This window comes from Oncorhynchus nerka, linkage group LG25 (assembly GCF_034236695.1).
Source record: "Oncorhynchus nerka isolate Pitt River linkage group LG25, Oner_Uvic_2.0, whole genome shotgun sequence".
In the NCBI taxonomy this organism is placed as follows: domain Eukaryota; kingdom Metazoa; phylum Chordata; class Actinopteri; order Salmoniformes; family Salmonidae; genus Oncorhynchus; species Oncorhynchus nerka.
The window spans coordinates 33,552,951-33,576,075 of NC_088420.1; the positions used below are offsets into that span (position 1 = coordinate 33,552,951).

Consider the following 23,125-nt stretch of genomic DNA (forward strand, 5'->3'; position numbering starts at 1 on the left):
ACAGCAAAAGTAGAGATAATTAGTCCACTGTATTATCACATGGACATAACACATCTTTTGCCATAATGCGCTGAGCTGAGCTCTTCTTGCTAGTCCTACCTGCAGGTGCTCCTGTGGAGTGTCACACTCTTCCTCAGGCTGTTTGATGAGGAAACCATGGTTAGTGCACTTCTTCAGCTCCATGACGATGTTGAGGAAGCCAGAGGAGCTGCCTCGGGTGCCTTTCTGCAGGGCTCTGAAGTTCCTGGTGAGAATCCACCTGAAACAAGCACCAAAACACACCACCAGTTAACTTCAGGGACAAGGAGTAAGACCTTAGATACTGCTCAAATCATCTGTCCAGACAGGCAGACATGGATAGACAGAAGCGCTACATTTGAGAGAACGTACTTGTAGTACTGCTTCTGCACAGCAGACATGTCCACACGGAGGATCTGTTCTACCTTGGCAGGCAGGGATTTCTCCACATCCTTCTTTACACGCCTCAGGAGGAAGGGCTCAAGGACTTTGTGAAGGCTCTGGTAGCCATTGTCAGTCCCTTTACCATGCTCACTTTCAAAATCTTCCCAATTTTCAAACCTTCAGAGGGGGAAAAGTACAATTGCATCGAGATAAGAACACTGTAAATGAATACAAATGCACAGGTTGTTCTTCTCAAAGTCCACATTTGCCAAAATATACATGATGCATTTTATAGAGAGGAGAAGTACATACTTGTCAGGCATGAGGAAGTGCAGAAGGGACCACAGCTCTTTGAGAGAGTTCTGCAGTGGTGTCCCTGTGATAAGAAGTCTGTGGTTGGACCGGAACTCAATCAGGGTTTTGTACAACAGGGAGTCGTCATTCTTTAGCCTGTGAGCTTCGTCCACACCCAAAAAAGCCCAGTTTATGTTCCCCAACACCCCCTATGGACAGAACACACACATTGAGTGGAGAGTTGTATTCAATCAAACAATTAAATGTTTTCTGTCTTTTTTATATTTTAAATAATCACAAAATGTGTACTATTTTGGCCAGTACAAATCGAAGCCGATTCAGTATATCGAAATGCATCTGTCTGAAAATGCTTCCAAGAAATACAGATGCCTTACCTTGTCTTTCAGTAGAATTTCATACGTGGTTATAAGTGCATTGAACTTTATTCTCTTCGTCTGATGGCATACCCACTCATAGTCACGGATCTGTTCAACACAAAAGCAAAGCAGAGGGGCGGCAGGTAGCCTAGTAGTTAGAGCGTTAGGCCAGTAACCGAAAGGTTGCTAGATCAAATCCCCGAGCTGACAAGGTAAAAATCTGTCATTCTGCCCCTTAAGGCGCTTAACCCATAAATAAGAATTTGTTCTTAACTGACTTGCCTAGTTAAATAAAGGTTAAATAAAAAATTAGAGGGGGACATTCATTTTTGGTTGGCAACAAGACTACAACGCTTCTTTCGAGTTTTGTAAAGAGGAGATTTCCGTACCGATTTCCTGCTCATCACGTCTCCCAAGTAGACCACCACGTTCATATCGGGGGCCCAGGTGTCAAACTCTCTCTGCCAGGAGGTGAGGGTGGATAGGGGTACCACCACCAGGGAGGGCCCATACAGCTGGTGCTGGTGGAACATGTAGGACAAGAACGAGATGGTCTGGATGGTTTTCCCCAGACCCATCTCATCAGCCAGGATCACACTATTGCACCTGAAAAACACAGAACATGGAGTCTTATTAGGGTTACATTCACGCTAAAATGACCTACGAACTACCTAATTCCAGGTAATTAACAGTACACCTCAGTACAGTATCAGTACATCCACTAAATGAGATGATTAAAACAGTAATAATCTCTACTGTTTCTCTAGTGTCCTTCGTGACTTGATGTATACCTGCACCAGGAGTGAGCCAGCCAGTTCAGTCCATCTAACTGGTAATCTCTCAGCTGCAGGTTCTCATCCCCAATGTACGATGGCTGGTTCTTTAGTGCAACAAATCTGGGCCTCTGTTTCAACACCTGAAATTAGAGTTAGAAAATCACTGCACTGTTCTGAAATTACCATAGCTACATATTGTACATTTTTGTGTTCTAGCTGATATTAGTAAATGTTTAAATAAAACAATTGTGATGAGTATTGATGTGCAATCTATCTAGTCGGGACACTTTCCTCACTCACTTTGCAGTCTTTGGAGGGGACTGTTTTACTGGAGTTCCTGTTGGTGAAGCCGTCTATACAGTGCTGGAACTTCTTCCCCAGCAGAGCTCCATCCTCCCAGCTGCACTCTGAATAAGGCAGGCCCATCCACTTACACAGGTACTCTGGCTCATTGGAAGAAGCACCATTCTTGTGGCTGTGAGCTGGTGTACAGTGAAAACAACATCTTCAGTGAAAATGTTTTTCAGAAGGTTTTATTGAAAATGTGCTTAGTATGATAATGAAGATGCACTACATGACCAAACATATGTGGACATCTGCTCGTCAAACATCTCATTCCAAAATCATGGGCATTAATATGTAATTGGCCCCATCTTTGTTGCTATAACAGCCTCCACTCTTCTGGGAAGGCTTTCCACTAGATGTTGGAACATTGCTGTGGGGACTTGCTTCCATTCAACCACAAGAGCATTAGTGAGGTCGGGCACTGATGTTGGGCAATTAGGCCTGGCTCGCAGTCAGCGTTCCAATTCATCCCAAAGGTGTTCAATGGGGTTGAGGTCAGGGCTCTGTGCAGGCAAGTCAGATCTCAACAAACAATTTCTGTAACTCACTTTTTGCACAGACAAGGGCATTGTCATGCTGAAACAGGAAAGGGCCTTCCCCAAACTGTTGCCACAAAGTTGGAGTCACAGAATCGTCTAGAATGTCATTGTATGCTGTAGCATTAAATTGGCACTATGCAGACGGGCAGGTAGCATTCTCCTGGCATCAGCCAAACCCAGATTTGTCCGTCGGTCTGACAGATGGTGAAGCGTACTTCATCACTCCAGAGAATGCGTTTCCACTGCTCCAGAGTCCAATGGCGGTGAGCTTTACACCACTCCAGCCAACGTTTGGCATTGCGCATGGTGATCTTAGGCTTGTGTGCGGCTGCTCGGCCATGGAAACCCATTTCATGAAGCACCAGACGAACAGTTCTTGTGCTGCTGATGTTGCTTCCAGAGGCAGTTTGGAACTTGGTAGTGAGTGTTGAAACCGAGGACAGATGATTTTTACGCGCTACGCACTTCAGCACTTCCATTCTGTGAACTTGAGTGGCCTACCACTTCGCGGCTGAGCCGTTGTTGCTCCTAGACGTTTCCACTTCACAATAACAGCACTTACAGTTGACCGGGACAGCTCTAGCAAGGCAGAAATTTGATGAATTAATTTGTTGGAAAGGAGGCCTCCTTTGACGGTGCCACATTGAAAGTCACTGAGCTCTTCAGTAAGGCCATTCTACTGCCAATGTTTGTCTATGGGGATTGCATAGCTGTGTGCTCGAATGTATAAACCTGTCAGCAATGGGTGTGGCTGAAAAAGCAGAATCCACTCATTTTAACAGGTGTCCACATACTTTTGTATATATAGTGTATGATAATGTTGGTGATGACATGAGGGACTTACAAGGAAAATCCGAGAGACCCTGTGTCTTCCCGGTTTTAGTCGCTGAAAATAATAATAACATCTCAAATTACATTCCCCAAATAGCTATAATTGTTGATTACACTAATTCTGTAAATATATCATAAAGTGTGAAGAAAGAAGGTAAGTCTGTTGTAATAATCACAATTTTGTCAAATATATTTTCATCGATGAACCATTGCTGCTAGTCAATGAAGACACATTTCAAAGGAGTTTAGTTTCTTACCAATGACTCTCTCCAGAATATGGAACTGCTTATTTAAATCATTGGTTAGCTCTTGCTGGCAGTTGTAATATTCTGAATCCTCAGGGGATGCTTTGTTTAACCTATGGAAGATAATCAGTGTCAAACAAGTAAAAGAACACAACACTGAAAGATACAACTTCAATTGTAGCTACTTTACATATGTACACAACAAGCCCTCACCAAGCACTGAGCTCATCGTTCTTCTTCTTGAAGTTATCTAGTTTCTTTAGTCCCTTGACCTTCTGTTGAGTGAGGGAGTCAATGCTCTCCCAGGTGTTGTGGATGTAGGACCAGCCTTTCCACTTGATCAGGTAATGGATCTCTCCCTCATCCTTCTCTGGGTCAAAGTCAGCTCCTGGGTCCCCATTTTCCTCCACAGCATACTGCGTAGTGGAAGCCCCGCAGGCTAAAATGGATACACACACAAAATTCGGACATTAATATTTTCAATATCTGAATATTATTCACAGTATAGATTCCTAACCAGGAGGCAGCCGCTAATAAACAGATATCTTGTCTAGCATAGTAACCGAGGTGCTCATATTACGGTCTCTTTCAACACCAGAGGGTACTATAAAGCAGGATCAATTAGTTATCCAGCTAACTTTGATAAACAACCACAAAAAAATGATATTCTGGTTTATTAAAAAATAGAAACTTAGATATGAGTTTTCATTTGTTGAATCAATTAGACCATGCCCATTTCAAGCCTATCAGAATAGTTAGGCAAGTTATCTGGCTAACTCCTTGATCCTGCTTTGTAGTAAACCCTTCTGCTTGCAATGTCTATCTCGATGGGTTAACACAATACAGGTGAGATACTAAGTGAGGATGCATCACCTCCTTTTTTGCCTGTCCTGATATCCATGATCTTCTCAATGGTCTCGCTGTCATCTTCCGGCTCCACCTCAGCTCCCTCCATCTCTATCAGGTCGTCAGAGTCAGTCTCAAAGTCATTTTGGTCCTCCTTGTAACTGTAACAAACCAACACAATGCATGTCATGCACGGTAAACAATTTCTTTCATATTTTATATTGAACAAGTGAAACATTGACATACCTGACTTTAGCAGACACCCTTCGCCGGGTTTGTCTCTTTGGGGTATCTTCATCATCATCGTCGTCATCATCATCGTCGTCGTCATCATCTTCCTCCACAGATGACTCTTGTTTCCTGGTTTTCCTTCCCTTTGGAGGCTGCTGTTTTTTGACTGTAGATGATTTGTTCTTTGGTCTGTAAAATATTGAGTCAAATACACACATATACCACTTCTAACCACTCTGCAAGACAGCCTACATACTAGTTTTCCTCTACAGCTCTAGCTGACTATAATCACTCCTAACAATCTGACTCACACCAATGGCCTTGAGACAGCTTTCAACCCTCCGACCTCAGCAATATTAATAATTTATGGCTTACAGGTGAATTTCTTAATTAAATTCCTTTAGAATACCAAGTGATCAATGGGGGGGAATCCTAAAGCCTACAAAAATATTTAATGTACGGTCCATTCAGAAAGTATTCAGAACCCTCAAATTTTCCACATTTTATTACATTACAGCTTTCTAAAATGTATTAAATTGTTTTTTTTCACCTTAATCTACACACAATACCTCACAGTGACAAAGCAAAAACAGGTTTAGAAATGTTTCCAAGTGTATTACAAATATAAAAACTGAAATATCACATTTACATAAGTATTAAGACCCTTTAGTCAGTACTTTGTTTAAGCACATTTGGCAGCGAATACAGCATTGAGTCTTCTTGGGTATGACACTACAAGTTTGGCCCACCTGTATTTGTGGAGTTTCTCCCCTTCCTTCTCTGCAGATACTCTCAAGCTCTGTCAGGTTGGATGGGGAGCGTTGCATCAAATCCGTCTTCAGGTCTCGAGAGCGAGATGTTCGATCGGGTTCAAGTCCTGAGTTGTCTTAGCGGTGTGCTTAGGGTCATTGTCCTGTTGGTAGGTGAACCTTCACCCCAGTCTGAGGTTCTGAGCGCTCTGGAGCAGGTTATCATCAAGGATCTATCTGTACTTTGCTCTGTTCATCTTTGCCTCGATCTTGACTAGTCTTCCAGTCCCTGCCGCTGAAAAATATCCCCACACCATGATACTGCTACCACCATGCTTTGCCGTAGGTACGGTGCCAGGTTTCCTCCAAAGAGTTCAATCTTTCTTGGTTTCATCAGACCAGAGAATATTGTTTCTCGTGGTCTGAGAGTCCTTTAGGTGCCTTTTGGCAAACTCCAAGCGGGCTGTCATGTGCCTTTTACTGAAGAGTGGCTTCCGTCTGGCCACTCTACGATAAAGGCCTGACAGGTAGAGTGCTGCTGAGATGGTTGTCCTTCTGGAAGGGTCTCCCATCTCCACAGAGGAACTCTGGAGCTCTGTCAGAGTGACCATCGGGTCCTTGGTAAACTCCCTGACCAAGGCCCTTCTCCACCAATTGCAGTTTGGCCGGGAGGCCAGCTCTTGGTGGTTCCAAACTTATTCCACTTAAGAATGATGGAGACCACTGTTCTGTCTTGGAGTTCAAGGGACAATTCCTTTGACCTTATGGTTTTGTTGTTGCTCTGATATGCACTGTCAACTGTGGGACCTTATATAGACAGGTGTGTGCCTTTCCAAATCATGTCCAATCAATTGAATTTACCACAGGTACAAACATCTCAAGGATGGATCAATGGGAACAGGATGCACCTGAGCTCAATTTCGAGTTTCATAGCAAAGGGTCTGAATACGAATGTACATTTATTTTTAATACATTTCTAAAAACCTGTTTTTGCTTTGTCATTATTGGGTATTGTGTGTAGATTGCTGAGAATTTTTATTTATTTAATCAATTTTAGAAGCAGTAGCATAACAAAATGTGTAAAAAGTCAAGGGGTCTGAATACTTTACAAAGGCACTGTAGCTGATAATGTTAGCAAGCCTTCATCAGAACATCATTTTGGTTGACTTTAGGATTTAACTGTTCTTTTTTTGGTCATCCTTCTGAGTCTAAATGCAAATATTCACTGCAATATAACAATATAGAATAGTATAATGCATATCATAGTTGATACAACATATTAAATGCACAGTAATAAATAATACACAGAAGAACATTTTGAACAATTATCAGATTGGAATTGACAGATTTCATATTTTGTATGTGACTGAAGGCTAAAAAGAAACACGGTCATACAGCACTTTCAAAGCCAAAAAAGCACTACAACAGCCCGTTTCTGATCACACACAATGGACATGAAAGTGGACAGATTAGCTGTCTGAAGGCCAGGCTTCACTACACCCTTACCTTCTAGCAGGAAGTCGTCTGGATCTAACTTTTTTCTCTTCCTGCTCACTGTCTGCACTGCTGGCATCCTCCTCATCATCATCATCATCATCATCATCATCCGATTCATCACTTTTCCAGGTATTTCTTACAACACAGAAATACCACAAGTTCACCCTTTGGGTTTATTAATGCTCTACACCGGGCTTAGGGTGCTCTGGTTAGCAAGATTTGATCAGATAACTAAACATAAAGTAAAGTTCTGAAGACCACCTCTGTCTTGCTGTCTGAATCTCCTAATGAGCCACTTTAGACAAGCACAAACATCCACATATGCATGAAAATGGCAAGGACAGTATCCAAAAATTATTGGAAAAAATAAATGACAAATACAAACGCCACTGAATTGAAAGATCAAACCAAATATATGTCTTGCACTTACATCCAGACTGTCATGGGATACTATGGCTATGTGTTCATGATATCAAGCAAGAATGTGATCCAAGGTTATGGAAGAGTCTAATTGGATAGCAGAAAGTGCATTTTGGAAGCAAAAAAACAACATGGATTGCCAGTAATGCAAACATGTGCTACAGATAACGAACGTCATGTATGGCATTTGTCGGTTTAACTAACCCATTTACAATTGATTTGACAAGTAGACCTAAGTCATGATTCAAATGAGTTATTCTACACATTGAGCAGAATTTGGCACAACATAGTAAATTCATCCCACGACATGATAGATTTAAGTTGATGAGAATCAATCAAAATCGAGAAGAAAAAAATGAAAATTACAAATCTAATAATCTCAATACTCACTCTTTCTTCTTCTGTCGTGGTGCTTTTCTTTTAGGACTTTCACCTTCGGAGTCACTGCTACCCTGCAAGTGTGTTGAAATTGATTACATCTCAATGAGAGATTAGGCTGTGCCATAAGGGGTTGCAGCTAAATTGACTGAGTCACCAATATATCCACATGACATACACTAGAAGTTTTTTGGAAGTTTTCTTTAAAGAATATCCATTCAGCAGTATTTCAGTAGATTTCATGTTGCACTTCTTACCCCAGCTCCAATATTGAGACGAGCAGGTTCTTGTCTACTGCGATTTGATCGCCTGACCCCATAGACATCTGGATGCTCTTCCCACATCTGGAATCAAATACCAAATTGGATCATTGCATCCTTGCCATTTTCCGTCTCCAACCCAATTGAGACAGGACCCCATTTCTAAATATGCAGTGCCCATGCATAAAAGCTGTTGTGCAACTGATGGCGCGATATATCCCAGAGCCGACTTGGTGAAAAATCTGTTGATGTGCCCTTGTGGGCACTTAACCCCAATTGCTTCTGAATCTGAACGGAATATGAAGACGCTCTATAGAAGTGTCTGCTAAATTACTCAAATGTAAATACAGTACATGTCTTCTTCTGGCCTGGTATAGAAAATCTGATTTACAATCTAGAAACCATCAGGCAAATAATCATCAGGTAAATAATGGTATAACCAAATATGGGGAAAGTAGGATACCAAGTCTGTGGTATAACTATATGCATTCAACTGAAATGGTGCTTATATATATATATTTGCATAGACCACAGACTTGGCATTGGGCTTCAATTTATTTCCAACGCTGCAACGGCCTTTCAGCCCTACATATTATAACTCAAGCAAACTAGTTTGCAGTACAGGCCTTGCTTTGTTTACCTTCTTCACATCTGACAGATTGTCTTTCTTTTTAACTGGTTGTCTGTCCTTGACCTCTGCCGAGGCCTGCTGGGATTCACTCTCAGACCCGGACTGGCTCCCAGATTCAGAAGAGCTGTTGGACTCTCCTGAGTGGTGCAATCTTCTCCTCTCCCTGCCCTGCTCACTCTCCGACTGACTCCCAGACTCCAACCCAGAGTGGTTCGATTCTTCTGACGCCGAATTGCTATAGCATCAAAAATGTGGAATTTCAGTCTAAAATATTACCAGATTTACTTAATATCATCCTTTTATAGTGCTGTACTTTCATTTGGTAAGCTATGCAAAGAGTTCCCTTTTCAATAACAAGCACATTTCATGAACAGTTTCTCCAATCTCCCACCTACTGTTGTCAAGCACGGATTTGGCTCAACAAATGAAGATCACTTTATTATTCAAAATTGTACACAAGCGCCATAGGAAATTTGACTTCCGCTTCATCCTAACACCTCTGAAAGACACACATACAGGTTGGAGGTTGGAGCAGGGGGCTGCCACACTGGGCACCCATGGAGCTGTTGTTGAGGGGTGTTGAGCACCTTGCTCAAGGGCACAACAGCAGCCAATGTCATCTAGGATGTGTGTAGAAAGTTGAGACTTATTTCACAAAGTACAAAAAGTTGGAGAATGTGTAACATGTTTTCTAAGTGAATGGAGTTCATGTAGTACTGAAAAGACTACACACAAAATGCTAACGCCTTTAGGTGGAAAGGAAACATCATTACATCACCATAGTGTGCTCAGATTAACTTTGTCATAACAAGACCACTTTTCATGCCAATCCAATCCTCTTAAAACAGATCTTTAAAAATACTTCCATAACCCCATGCAGGAGAAATGGCTGAAAACCACACAAGTGCTTCTCAATTTGGGATGTGTTTTATGTCCATACTATTATTGTCATGTTGAAAAATCTTTTCACAGTATTTAAAAGTTGCCCACACTAAAAATATCTTTGCATTCATTCAATTCCTAACATAGCCTACAAACTTTCACAAATAACCATTACTGTTTTAAAACAATAGAGGGCGCCAAATAAGTCCAATGGTTGCCAGTGCCACATCAGTACATACATAGGGCCAACAGTGACTCCACCAAACATGAAGCTCCTACTGAGATTCTATCCAACAACCAATTATAATGTCTAGACCTGAAGTAATATTCACCTCAAGAGCACATCATATCATTTTGTTAATGCAAACATTAGGCTACATTTAACTAATGTATGTAAACAATGACAGAACCATGCCCTGATACATTCAAAACACACACAAAAATGCCATATTCATACTGTAGTTTACCGTGAAAATGTTACATGCAACTAAAAAAAGATTAGAAGAAATGTCAACATTCAATTTAAATGGAATGTCTTTATTTAATGAAACCAGAACACATTAATCACTAACATTTATTTATTAAAACTGTAATACTTACATAATAAACCCAGCAAATTACAAGAATGTAAACCTGTCTGTCTATGCCCCATACTGACATAGAATGTGCAGTACCTTGAACAGACTATAGGGGGTACCCACATCCAGCATTATTTCATTTTCAAAATAGATCATATCCACAGTCAGCCTACCTTAAAATGGTTAAAACATGGAGAAGGCTCCTACAATAGAACCAGAACAATCCTTTCATTTGTAGCCATGCTTTATTACCTATGTGTGTGTCTCTTATGACAGTATTTATGCATATAACTAGAGCTATTCTATTAGTACATAATATTTCATTTGAAAATATACATCCAACTATAGAAAATCTAACGGATTAAATGTTTATATAACCATTCAGGTAAGAAAGATTTGTTATTGTGATATCAAAAGCTAATGAATTGTGATAAAGTTATTGTAATTTATTGACCAGTCAGTCACCCAGTGACAAATGCTCAAACCCCCATGAGCAAGTGACTCCCTTCATTGAGTGTGAAGTTAGACATAGGCGGGACAAAAAACTGAAGTAAATGATTACAGGCTGGTGGGTTGCTAGGTGAGGAATGAGCCAATCACAGCTCAAAATAAAAGCCTATGACCTTTGAAACACTTCCTGTTCCCCTTTCCTGTAGTTCTGTGCACACTTTTAATACAGAAAGTACAAAACAAGAGCCATTTTGTGAATTGAAAGTGGACTCCACTTCATGCCCTGTATTTCAAAATAATATTTATTGAAGGGATCTGCTCTCCCAGTGTATTTTGCTTACATGTGCTTGAAAAGTAGTCCTCTATCAGGACGAGAGCAGTCAAAAGTGTGGTAGAGGATTAGTACTTTGAGGGACAGACTTCGGATAAAATGTGCATGGTTATTAAAATGGCTGCCAACAGGATAGCAAAAGCACTACACAGGCTTTAATTGTTTGACAACGTCTTCATGTCCTGTATGTGACCCATTATCAATTGAATTAAGGGCTATGGGCAGTTAAGATGAAACATTTGCATGGATTGACAATCTAAAACCAATGCAATACTTCTCTCTTGAAGAGACACCCAAACAGGCCTGTAGATGTAGTAGTCATGTAGGCCTATGGTAAGAAATGTAAGCCATGTAATAGGTGACAACATGTTGGCCCCATCAGGCTTTAATTACGATATCCAGTCACCAATTATACATAGGCCGACATAAGACAGTTAATTCCATGACTGAATTTGAAAACTATCAGAGATGTAAGAGGTGTAAGCAATGTGCACTTACCATCCCCGATAGAATGAAATGATTTCACTATGATGGATAAGCAGATATTATGTTCCACTCAAGATTACCATGATTTTGCAAGCAAGAATGGTTATTTGACACAAGTATGCCTCAAAATAACCTGTGCACATGTATAACTTTTTATTGATTATAATAAATTACATTGTTTTGTGTTCCAACACAAACAGATAATACATTTCAATCATTTGAATCCCAACCTTTGTATTATTTTACAAATAAAAGTATAAATCTAATAGCTCAAGTTGTTGAGACCATGAAAACATCTGCAATACATGACATTTACCATCCTGGCACTTAGCTAGTAGCCTATTCCTTGGTATCAGAATATAAGCCCCTCTTGGTCACAAATACAGGCACAGCTGAATAAAGGGCTACTGTGCATTGAGGACATCACTCAATTGAATCAGCTGTCCTATCAAATCCGAAAATGCAGCCTAATAGAAAAGCCTAATCTAGAACTTTTGAGTGAACACCAAATCTGTGCAAAATGTAGTTGTAGTATGTCAATGGTTAGTCTGATTTGTGTACCAGTGAAGAGCACTTCAAAAAGAGCTACATCAATGCCAATAACCCCTCAAATTGTTCTCTGAATGACATCAGAATGCATACTTTTTCAGTATATACACCCCTTACCTAATAACTATTTCAAATGGCTATCCATAAAACATGTCAAAGTTAAATACATTTACAAGAGGACTGACTATCAGTGAAGCCGTTTTCAAATAGGCCTACAATAATAGAGGCTCCCTTTCTTATGGACAGAAGCCTGTAACAAATGAAGGAGTAACTGAAGACAAAATATCCAGGAGGTAAATAGATCTACAACAGCCTAAATAGAAACTAAAATCTAGTTAACATTCAGTCGTGATTGACTGTATGGCCTACTATACATTTAACAGTTCTCATTCAAATACTACACACTTTATAATTTAGGCTATCCACATTTAAGCTTACTAAAACCAATGTTGTCAACTGTTTCAAATGATGACAAATGAGTCTTTAAACGTACCTACATAGTTGCCAATGCAGAAAACAAGTTGAATAGAGTCTACTGGATATTTATTTAAATACTTCCCTTCAGCCACACATGCTGTTAACATGAGTAAATTAGAGTTCTAAAACGTTTGAAAAAAGAATACGCGTTGCATGTTCAAATGGTGCAATGCAGTGTCGACTAATATGACAAGGTCATATCACATAGTAACGATGGAACAACAAACATTGAAATCATGCATTTGTTCTTGGGAAAAAAGCCAATTAAACTTATTCTAGGTTGTATACATGTGGGTAAAGATGAAATAACATGGGCCTGAAAGTTCAGTCTTGTAACAAAATGCTAGCAAAATTAGGGTGTGGCTATTAAACAAGACCAAGGTCATTGGTTTGAAACTGGTACAAATCGTTAAAACTATGTAGCAAATGTGTCCACAGGCGATCAACCATGCTTGTCAAGGTAAACAATGAAAACAGATGTCTAAAAAGTTAAATAGATGATCGTACCTTGATGCATTGCTTTGAGTCGAACCTTCATCTTCTTGCTTTTTATTCTTATTCTTCATCATAGTTTTATCTTGAAAACGTTGGATTTGATGGTCTTATGTGCTGGTATTTGCTGTCAAAAGTTAGAAGAGTGATGAACTATCATAAAAGTCCCATAAGATAGTTTCTCAGAGGACAGTAAAATCCTTGACGTTACGAAATAAGACAACGTTGTGTCAGGCGTTTAAATTGGACATATATTAATATATAAATTATCGATGGATAAATGACAACTGATGACATCCTGTAATTAAAAAGCCAAGTGTTGAGAATTACAATTAGATCCACCGACCGAGCCACATGCACTAATTCTAACTGCGTCATCAGACAAAGGACGACCAAAATATGATAAATAAAAATTAAATCGATTGTAGGCATTATAAAAATGTAAACATACCTATTCCATGTACAGTAAGGTATAATGAAGTATTAGATTCACATCCGCAAAGTAGGCTATAGACTATACAATACTCATTACCCCCAAAAAAGGTATATATAAAAAAAAAGGTTGAATGAAAATAAACATTAGGGGAAAAGACATTAATAGGATATTGAAGCGTCAACACAAGTGATCGTGAGACGAAAGGCTAGAGCTCTTCACAGAGCACACGAAAAATGGAGGCGCGCCATGGCTGCCAGACCTAGGCAGAGAAGACAACGACTCGCGCATACACTCAGTAAAACCGATATACACGACGAAAAACTAATAAAAGCAGTAAACCTAATCTACTGTTCACTATAGTACTAGTTTTTATTTTAAATTTTAAAAAATAATCATAGAGCGGCATATTCCAGCTTGATTTCATGAAAAAGGGCTGACGAAAGCCCAATGAATTGTTCCCCTTCCCAAGGCTCATCCGCCATCTAGAGCTCCTTCCTAGCTCTGAAAGCTTTGCCTTTGATTGACGTTATTTCCATTTACCCCACACTCAGGTGATGTCCCAAAGTCCCACCCCCTTTATTTTGTATAAAAACGGCAAACCTATATTACATTTTTATTTCATAAAAAGTTGCATCACTTCAAGAGGATAGCCTTTGCCAAAGTCATATCCATATATATATTTTTTTATCAATAAGAGTAATATTTGTACTCAAAGAATTAAACACTAAGACCCATCACTTCCTGCTCAGACAGGAAGTATGACTTAAAGGAGCCATTTTAGAGGCAGAGCCTTGGCCACCATTTCAGTTTTTGCCAAAAGCTGTTTCAACTGTATATTATGTAGAGCTATGTAGAAATGCAGAGTATTGCTGTATGGATTAGCCAGCCCCTTCATTCACCATGGAATGTGTTAATCACTAGAAGCCATACCCTTTCATTTGACTTACTTAAAAAATAAATGTTTGCGCCAATTACGAGTCAGATTGTGAATACAGAACAGTCCTACAAAAAGTGTAGGAAGTAATAAACTGGTCAATTAAATTAACCCGGGATATAAATAGTTTTAAAAAGTTGCTACATTGTTATGTATTGCTCGTAATGGAGACAAGTAGCGTAAACACTTGAGCAAAAAAACTTTAGCGTAATAGGTGTAAAAGTTCACAAAATAAAAAGTTGTGTAAATTATTACTTGCGTTTACCCTCCAATTCCCCAGATCTTATTTAAAGTTAGTAGGCCTAATTTAGCTAGCACTATTAAATGTCAATTTAGATTGTACAAGGCAAACGTATCATACCTTCCAGTAAACAGGAGTAAATCGGAAGCCCAAGAAAATACCAGAAACTGAATTACATTTGAGTAAAATTGATTCAGTTGGAGAGAATTTTCACATTTAGCGAAAAGACAAATAGTCCTGTAACATTCTTGGGTAGCATATTGATCAATGAAAGAAAGTCAGAATAGTGAAAATTGCAATGTTTTATTTAACATAAATAACATCCTATTAGGAAATCACATAAGTAGAAAAAGTAGTGTAACTGAACTCAGTAAAGGAAACCATTACAATATTCAAACAATTGAGTCCAAAGAATTGCCAGCACATCCAAAGCACAAGAGTCCATGTCAAAGTTTGATGTAATTCCAATTGATGCATCTTATCCAGTAAAATAAAATCCTGAAAAATCCAGTCAGCTTTTCAAAAATCCAATTAGCTCCCAAATCAACGCCGCCATCTTGATGACAAAGCAGCTGTCTCCACTTCAATGTCCAGTAGAATGGGGTCTTTAATGGAATTAAGAAAAAGAAAATGAGTCGAAAACCCCAATTACATTTAATTAAGACCTCACTTTTGTCCTATCCCATCAATTGGAATTTGCCTGCGAAAAGAACTTCAACAACACCACAAAAGATTCCGATTCCAATGCTCAATAGCTAGCTGAAAGTCGAGTTGGTAATGAAACTCAAAGTTAAAATGTCTGTATCATAGCAGTATGCAGTGACAAATATCGCAATTCAAATAAATCCCCCAAAATCCAGAATGTTTATATAAAGAGCATTAAGGGCTGAATGCTTACTAACCATACACATGTGTAAATATGCAGACAGATTGGACAAAATGTGAATATAATTTGAAGATTCAGCCCTATTCACCCCAAATGACCTTGTGCCCATGATTTTCAAATATGAACGTTAGACAATTATGTTAATATTTTTTGGGGATGGAATAGTAAAAGTAATGCAAGTCAGCTGTTCAAATTTCCACAAAAGCAATAATTTAAAACCTTTAGAAATCTATGATTCTCACGAGTGTTTTAACGATAAATCTAAAGTCAAATATTATTATGCTTCGTTCACCTGAAGTAGGAAACTCAAAACTACCAGAACGGGAAAACATTAGGAGTACGACTATATCATACTTGGGCGCTCGTTATGATTGGTTTTGGATGTCGGAAACTCGCAATTACGTAAATTCTGGGAGCATCCCAGTCCCAAATTTCCGATGATTCCGAGAGCACATGAACACAGCATTATGCAATTTAATAGCAAGCATTCAACAAATTTTACAGCTGAATAATTTGAAAACAACAAAGACAAAACAGGAAATACAGGTGAAAGCTAAGCAAATGGAATGTTACAAAATGTCTGTTAATCATTACAGATCAGTATAATTTATAATTTTAGCATGGATAATGTAAAGTCGTTATTTATATCTGACAAATCAAAATCGTTCATACAACCCATGGCTTGTGATCAACTTTTGGGATTGCACTATGTTCATTAGAATAGATAGACAATAAATTGGTGACATTAATTTGATTTATTATTATTTTACTGTCAAGCTAGGCTAAACTACTTCAACTGCCCACTAGGGGGTTCACAGGATTCAAATTGAGCACACGCTGGCATGAGTTAATCTCATAATCCACTTTTGGCCAATTGATATTGATGAACTATTAGTTGTATCTAAACTACTGCTCCTTTATTTGTAACGAAACACAAAACTCCAACAATAGTAATCATGCATGGAGTTAAACTGCACAAAATATGCTAAATGTGCTTCCTCTGCATACACCCGGCCTCAAACTTCCACACATGACCAGCAGAGATTCACCAAGGAAGAGAGGAAATCACAAAAATGAGAAAAATAATTTTAATAAGAACGAGAATAATAACAAGAGTTCTTAAAATCTATTTACGCATTCACTTAAGCCAAGAAAAAAATAGAGGCAGGTTCCGACCGAAGATGTCAGTTCATGACTAACAAGTGAAAACAAAGTGAAGATTTTTGGAGGATCTTGCCAAGAAAACTGAATTATTACGAGAAACCATCTCATATTCAAAGTACAAGGAAATATCCATTGGGCCTTTAGTTTGAAGTTCTAATTTAGTGGACATGCAAAGAAATCATTAGTAGAGGTGGGTTGGGTCTAATTAATACAGGATTATTTCACATCTCACCTTTTTACTGAAGAAAAAAAGACAGCATGGCCTAACTGTGATCGTTTGACTTTAAGAAAAGTGAAATTCCTCCCGAATAAAGCAGAAGATACTGAATCATAATGGTAGTAGTAGGTAGGTGACTTTATTAGGTAGAATAGCATAATGCAGTAGTCTATGTATTATGTCAGAATACACTGACCAAGTGAAAAAAAAGGAGCTTCAATCTATTACATTTCAAAATAAAGCTGATAACAAAAAAAAGAGGGGAAAAAACACTGGGGGATAAATTTGGGCAGTTGTGAATAATTGGGCCACAGGCAAGAGAAGAATCACTGAATATTTGAAAGTTGGAAGAAAGCTTCTTTAAGCATCAGGAGTTATCAACAATGAATGGAAACTTCTTGCTTCTAGGGGAAGCATGAGCATATTTGAAGTAAAGATTTAAAGGGCGAGTCCTTTACGCATCATACGCTAGCGTACCGGAAGACTTCGTCATGGCGCTTACGCTAGTTAGCATTGGCTGGCGAAACTAGCTCCAAACTTCCTTCATACTTCACACAGAGACATAAAAATGGTATCCACAAGTTCATTGGACAGGGGGTAAGTAGAAAAACAGAATCTCGCAGTATCCCTTTAAATCATTGTGATAAAACAGGATGCCCTTGTAACAGGGCTTCATATACCAAATTAAGAGATTAGTAGCTTTAAACTGATTTAGCTTAATTTGAAGTGTCTGTTCAGTGGCATGTAACAATGTGTGATAAAATTATAGCTTTCACCATGCATCAAAAAACAACAAAAGGGTCAACTTTCACTGGAATATACATATTTTAATAACACTACAAGAAGAGGTAGAAATGTCATGGCGGTAGATCTCTGTTGATCTCAATTGGTTAAAATCAGTTTTCCAAATTATACCACATCACTGGGAATCCTACTCCCGTTACCAATAAATAGCCCAGCTCTGGATTGTTATGATGTTAAAGATCAAGTGCTATGTTTAAGGCCCTGTGTTTTGGGCAAACATGACATGCTTGGATTTGAACTTATGTAAAAGTTATGTTACTTCAATGTTATTAAACAGAACTTAATGTTTTTCTAAGAAATTGATTTAGTACAGAGTATTAACATTACATTTACAGCAGACATTTGAAGAAACATTCCATTTGTTACAGGACACAACACAGACTAGACTTACATAGCTGTCTTCTTACTTCATGGGGAGGGAATGGAACAGGCAGTCAGTCCATGTCTTGATTCTGTAAGGGATAAGATGAGAAATTAGGTGACCATCAAATACACCAGACCACAAGTTGTTTCATGAATACTCACTCATACTAGCCAAATATTACAAAATGTGGTCTCTCGGAATGGAGTTCCTCATCTAGGCTTTTACTTGAATACCGTTTTTGCAAACCAAAATTCAAGTTCCCAAAAATGTGATCTCTCAAGTGATCAGGTTTCCTAGTGCTATGCGTAATGCTGAGTAGTGCAGAATTATTTTAAAAAAACATTGGTTCCTGACTTTAGATTTTTTTATGACCCCCCCAAGAGGACATTACAAAATTCTGCAACCCTAGTCTACGAGTTGTAACATTATATTACAGACCTTTTCAACCAAACAAATCATTTACAGATTTTCATCTAACATGTGAGTTTATTATCAATTATGATAACCATGCTTCATATTAACAGAATACAACATGGCATCTTCTTGATTAGTAATATTGCCAATTTGACCAATTTAGCAAGCTAGCTAGCTAACTTATTAACAACTTTAGTTAGCTTATTAGTATTACTTACTATATTAACTCATCTCATTCAACCAGAAACATTCTAACTGATAAAGAACCTGAACAGACTTAAGCCATATAGCAACTTGAACACAAGGATAATACTACTTTTAGGATAACGATCATACATTTAAGACCTAGGCAAGACTGAGTTGAGCCAAATTAATAGGCATATTATTAAAAGCACTTTAATTTCCGATGTCCTTTACTTGTCTGAGATCATTTCTTTACTTACCCATTGGCTAGCTAGCCATTTTTTTTCGGACTAATGTACGAATGTCAGTTAGTTCTCCCAAAGAGGATAAATAGCATTTTTTACAAGCACTTAACAGAGACCTTAGCAGAGAATCAAATTCTAAAAATAAGTCAAACCACAAAATGTGAACGTAACATCACCTGCGAAGATTTGAAGCAGCATCATGGTAGCAATAAGAGCTAACTTTAATAGTGAATAATATTGCCCTCTTGTGGTCTTAACAATCATAACACTGCTCACAAGTGTGTTCAGCGATTTTTTTTAACCTATTTATTCATTTTAAGAAATTTCCCTATTTACTCTTCTTTTCAGGTATTGAATGGACACAGACTAAATAAATGCCAAGTAAGTACACAATGCAAATGTTACAATGTAGCGTTAGGATACACTATAACACACACCCATATAATATTTTACATGGAAGAGATGTTATTCAAAATGTGTTGTTTTCAGGTTCTATCTTCTTCCCCGTCTTTAATTAAAAGCGAACACTTTATACTTACAAGCCTTGATCATTCCGATCCCCCTAGTCATCGATTTGGTGGGCCACCCGGATAACAAACCTTCAAAAGTACAAATACAAAAGTGAAAACAGGCAAACAGCACAACCTATTGGTCAGTCTAATATAGCAGTCAGGAGAAACGTACTTGCTAAATTAAACATAAGCACTGTTAATAATTAATAGTCATAAAATACCATCACAAGCTCAGTTTTTCACAAACCTACCATTTTTCAAGTATCAAAACTTCGGTATTCTTCTTTACCCCCATTTTTCAAACTTCAAATGGTTCCTGAAAAAAAGAAAATATACATGTTAGATTATGGTGATTATGTCACAAAATCTGGCAGAATGCCATACATTGTCTGGTACAAGAGATTCTATACATCTGTACAGAATTTCATATTCGAAATGTTACTACAAATACTAGAGGCAACCATATACTCGATCATCTAATATCTACCCATAATTAATTTGTGATATAAATTCATTTGCAGAAGGCAACTTATAACCATTTACACTTTGAATACATGCATGTCCAAAAATACTATACTTTCAACTTGAAATATGCGTTGTGGCCATTTATCCAACGATTTTTGTATCAAAATTAGTAAGAATTGTTCATGTTACACAAAGATTAAACCCGGCAACCAATTTATGACCACAATATAGCAGCTGGTCAATGATACCTTATTTAAATATAGTGTCCCTAAACATGGAAATCTTGAGACTTGGCTGAATCAATATCTCAGCACCAGGGACTTTTATATTAAGCTTTAATAAAGATGATAACACAGCATCAACTTGATTACATTAAATATCTATGAAAAAAAATCTCATGGACATATTTCAATAACCTGGTCAGGATAGCATTAAGTAGCTTTTGCGTCTTGGAAAAGGGTGTATTTCTTAATAATTCCTCTATGAAATGTGATCAAGTGAATCGTTCTGTATTTGTGAAGTGTGAAAAACCTACTCCCATAACTACTAAAATAATAACCCAAAAAATATTTACGGAATTATTTCTGAGACTTTTATTTACATTCTGTAACACAAAGAGTTAAAAGCCAACACCCTATTTACAATTTTTTGAAAAATAGCTTCATATATGTTCCTCAAGACGTTGCAGTTTCATTTGAACATAAAACTTGTGTTATGTGTAAAGAAAAAGCACCATTATCGAACATGTTTAACTTCAAATTTAATTTAATAATTTTAACCACTGTTAAAATGAGCTGAAATATTAAGTTAGCCAGAACTATACCTGTCTGGAATGTTTTCCAGCATGTAACACCTAAACCTGGCAATAAAGCCTTTTCTAACAGATATATTTTTTTTGTATGGAAAAACATCGAAATGCACTATATAATATAACTCACAATATAAAGCTTCATACTTTCCTCTTACTCTCAACCCACTTAAAATCAACATTTATTGTTAAGGTGTAACGTTACTCAATTTAGTTAATTATCTGTCAATTTCAGACAAGGGCATTTGCCCTTTCAAGGACAAAGCACATTTTAAATGCGTAGGTTCTAGAACTCGAAAGTGTACCCAATAATAATGTTACTTTGTATGACTTAAATTAACGCAACACATTTTTTCATTCTCCTATTCATCCCACGAATTAGAATTTCAACCCACACGAACATTAGGTCCGAATTTTTTATTTGTATAATTCTTAACAGGGAACACACCATGGCCATTTTTACAACAGACCGTAGAACCCTCGCTCTTTCCACCATATTGCCACATCTTCTAAACGCGCCTTTATAGGGGAAAACTGTTTTTGTTTTTTAGTTTCTTACCCACATGTGAGACGGGCGCTATCCCCCGTCTTCTACCCGCGCGACCGCCGCATTTCTCGCAGATTTTCGTCATTTTATCGGGATCTTCACCCTGACAGTTCTGCTTCTCTGCCATTCTGTGCTGGATGCTGGTCTCTTCCGTCTGTCCTTCTCACTGGGTCTGCATGAACTGTTATCCTATTCAATAGCTCTGCCCCCTCTTTTTCAACGTAAGCGCACACAACTTCCTCTGAAACACACCAGCATCCTGGGTAGCAAGGAGAGCCTCTACTCGAATGGTTTAGATAATTACTATAAAGCGATTTATTGAGGAAAATATGCAACATTGTGGCTCTACATGTATTTTATACACTTGTCTGAAATGTATCAAATGTTAAAACTAGGAGATGCATTGTGACAACATTTCCCTTGTTTTGTCCAAATATCTATGCTCAAAGGTTTACTGTCTGTTTTGCATTTAATGTTTGTTCTTCTTAACAGATGTTTGTGTTTATGAGGCAAGATGTATAAACCAACTTCATTGTTGAAATAGTTTAGTTTTGAACATTAAACATTCCTGAAGTCTTGTTTTACTACCTCCTGTCCTGTATTTCAGTACACGTATTTCATCACGTGTTGCATAGCTAAAGGCTATTCAATTAAATAATTACAGAACACAGTAGATATGTCAAAATATACCAGTGTCAAACTAATATAGACTACCACATTTGTAATTGTTTGCCTATAATATGTAAATGCTTGTATCGATAATTTCTATTAATATTACAAATAAAATGCATTGACCATGTAAGAACCAATTGTATACAGGTACAATTGAAGAATGTCATGGATAGACCATAATGGCGTTGCTTTGTGGGAAGCAGCAAAAACACATACGCCATTTTGAATGTACTGTTCAGTCCTTAGTACTCCACCCCATCACCGACCAATAAGATGTGAGCCGAACAGCTTTGGCTGTTTTGCAGTGGAAGATTTCCTGGAAGAAATATCCACAGCCTAGCAACGAGTTGTAAACCAAACCCCCATTCAAATGAAAAACGGCACCCTTCGTTCCCTCATTGGACAGATCACAGAAACGTATTTGCACAGGAAAAACAAAATGGTGCCAGTTGAGCTAGAAGTTACCCGTCACTATATATCTGGGATCAGATTACCCTACCCAAACTGGGGGGGAAATATCTTATCCTGTATCAGTAGTTAGGGTCAAATTCTACCTCCTGCTGAAAGACACATTGTGATTTGTGATGGGCGAAAAGGGGATATATTAATGCAACATTGAACAAACTTATTGTCATTGTTGAACATTAACAGCCCATAAAATCATAAAGGTTGAAGTTGGTTACACGTGCTTGCTTACACATGCTCTAGAACTAAAGTATTATTGCCAGTTGATATGCCCATTTATGAAGTTTATGGTAATTTTAACTGCACCGTTTGTATTGTATTAGACTGAAAGAGTAGACCACCGTTTCCTGTCAGTAGAATTTTGCTGTAGCCCTTATTCACTAGTTTGAATAACAAGTATCCAAGCAACAGTAACCAGATCTACTCATTTTCTGCGTTGGCGTCTGACTTACAATTCCTGCAAAAACAGACAACAGATCTGATTAAAACAAAAATAGTTGTTTTATTTTGATAAAACCAGTAGTGTGTCAGACAAAGAGTAATTGTTGTTGTAAAATGAATAAATTAAAAAGCAGCATTTGACAGCCCATGCTCAATAGTTAGGCTCCTTTAGTCCAATATTGGGCTAACATTACTCCTTAATCCAAGGACCTTACATGTCTGTTTAAAGGGTGGTTTGGCTCTGGAAGCCAAAGCTGCCAA

At 38.0% G+C, this 23,125-nt stretch overlaps 1 protein-coding gene across 3 annotated transcripts in view; it reads right to left on the reverse strand.

Moving 5' to 3' along the window:
• Positions 1-21,496, reverse strand: part of LOC115109408 (chromodomain-helicase-DNA-binding protein 2-like) — a 30,998-nt gene extending 9,502 nt beyond the window's left edge. The window contains exons 1-22 of one of the 3 annotated variants that reach the window (XM_029634261.2): positions 21,299-21,496; positions 19,718-19,782; positions 19,494-19,553; positions 18,140-18,200; positions 13,518-15,282; positions 13,082-13,193; positions 8,831-9,056; positions 8,188-8,274; positions 7,943-8,004; positions 7,142-7,267; positions 4,902-5,075; positions 4,683-4,816; positions 4,023-4,248; positions 3,822-3,922; positions 3,578-3,619; positions 2,150-2,331; positions 1,865-1,989; positions 1,463-1,679; positions 1,092-1,181; positions 715-905; positions 391-579; positions 100-259 (exon numbers count right to left, since the gene is read on the reverse strand). In XM_029634261.2, the coding sequence (XP_029490121.2) occupies positions 100-259; positions 391-579; positions 715-905; positions 1,092-1,181; positions 1,463-1,679; positions 1,865-1,989; positions 2,150-2,331; positions 3,578-3,619; positions 3,822-3,922; positions 4,023-4,248; positions 4,683-4,816; positions 4,902-5,075; positions 7,142-7,267; positions 7,943-8,004; positions 8,188-8,274; positions 8,831-9,056; positions 13,082-13,143 (2,394 nt within the window). In that variant the 5' untranslated portion in view covers positions 13,144-13,193; positions 13,518-15,282; positions 18,140-18,200; ... (1 more) ...; positions 19,718-19,782; positions 21,299-21,496. The other 2 variants (XM_065009747.1, XM_065009748.1) reach the window with 2 other exon arrangements.
• Positions 21,497-23,125: the final 1,629 nt, after the last annotated feature.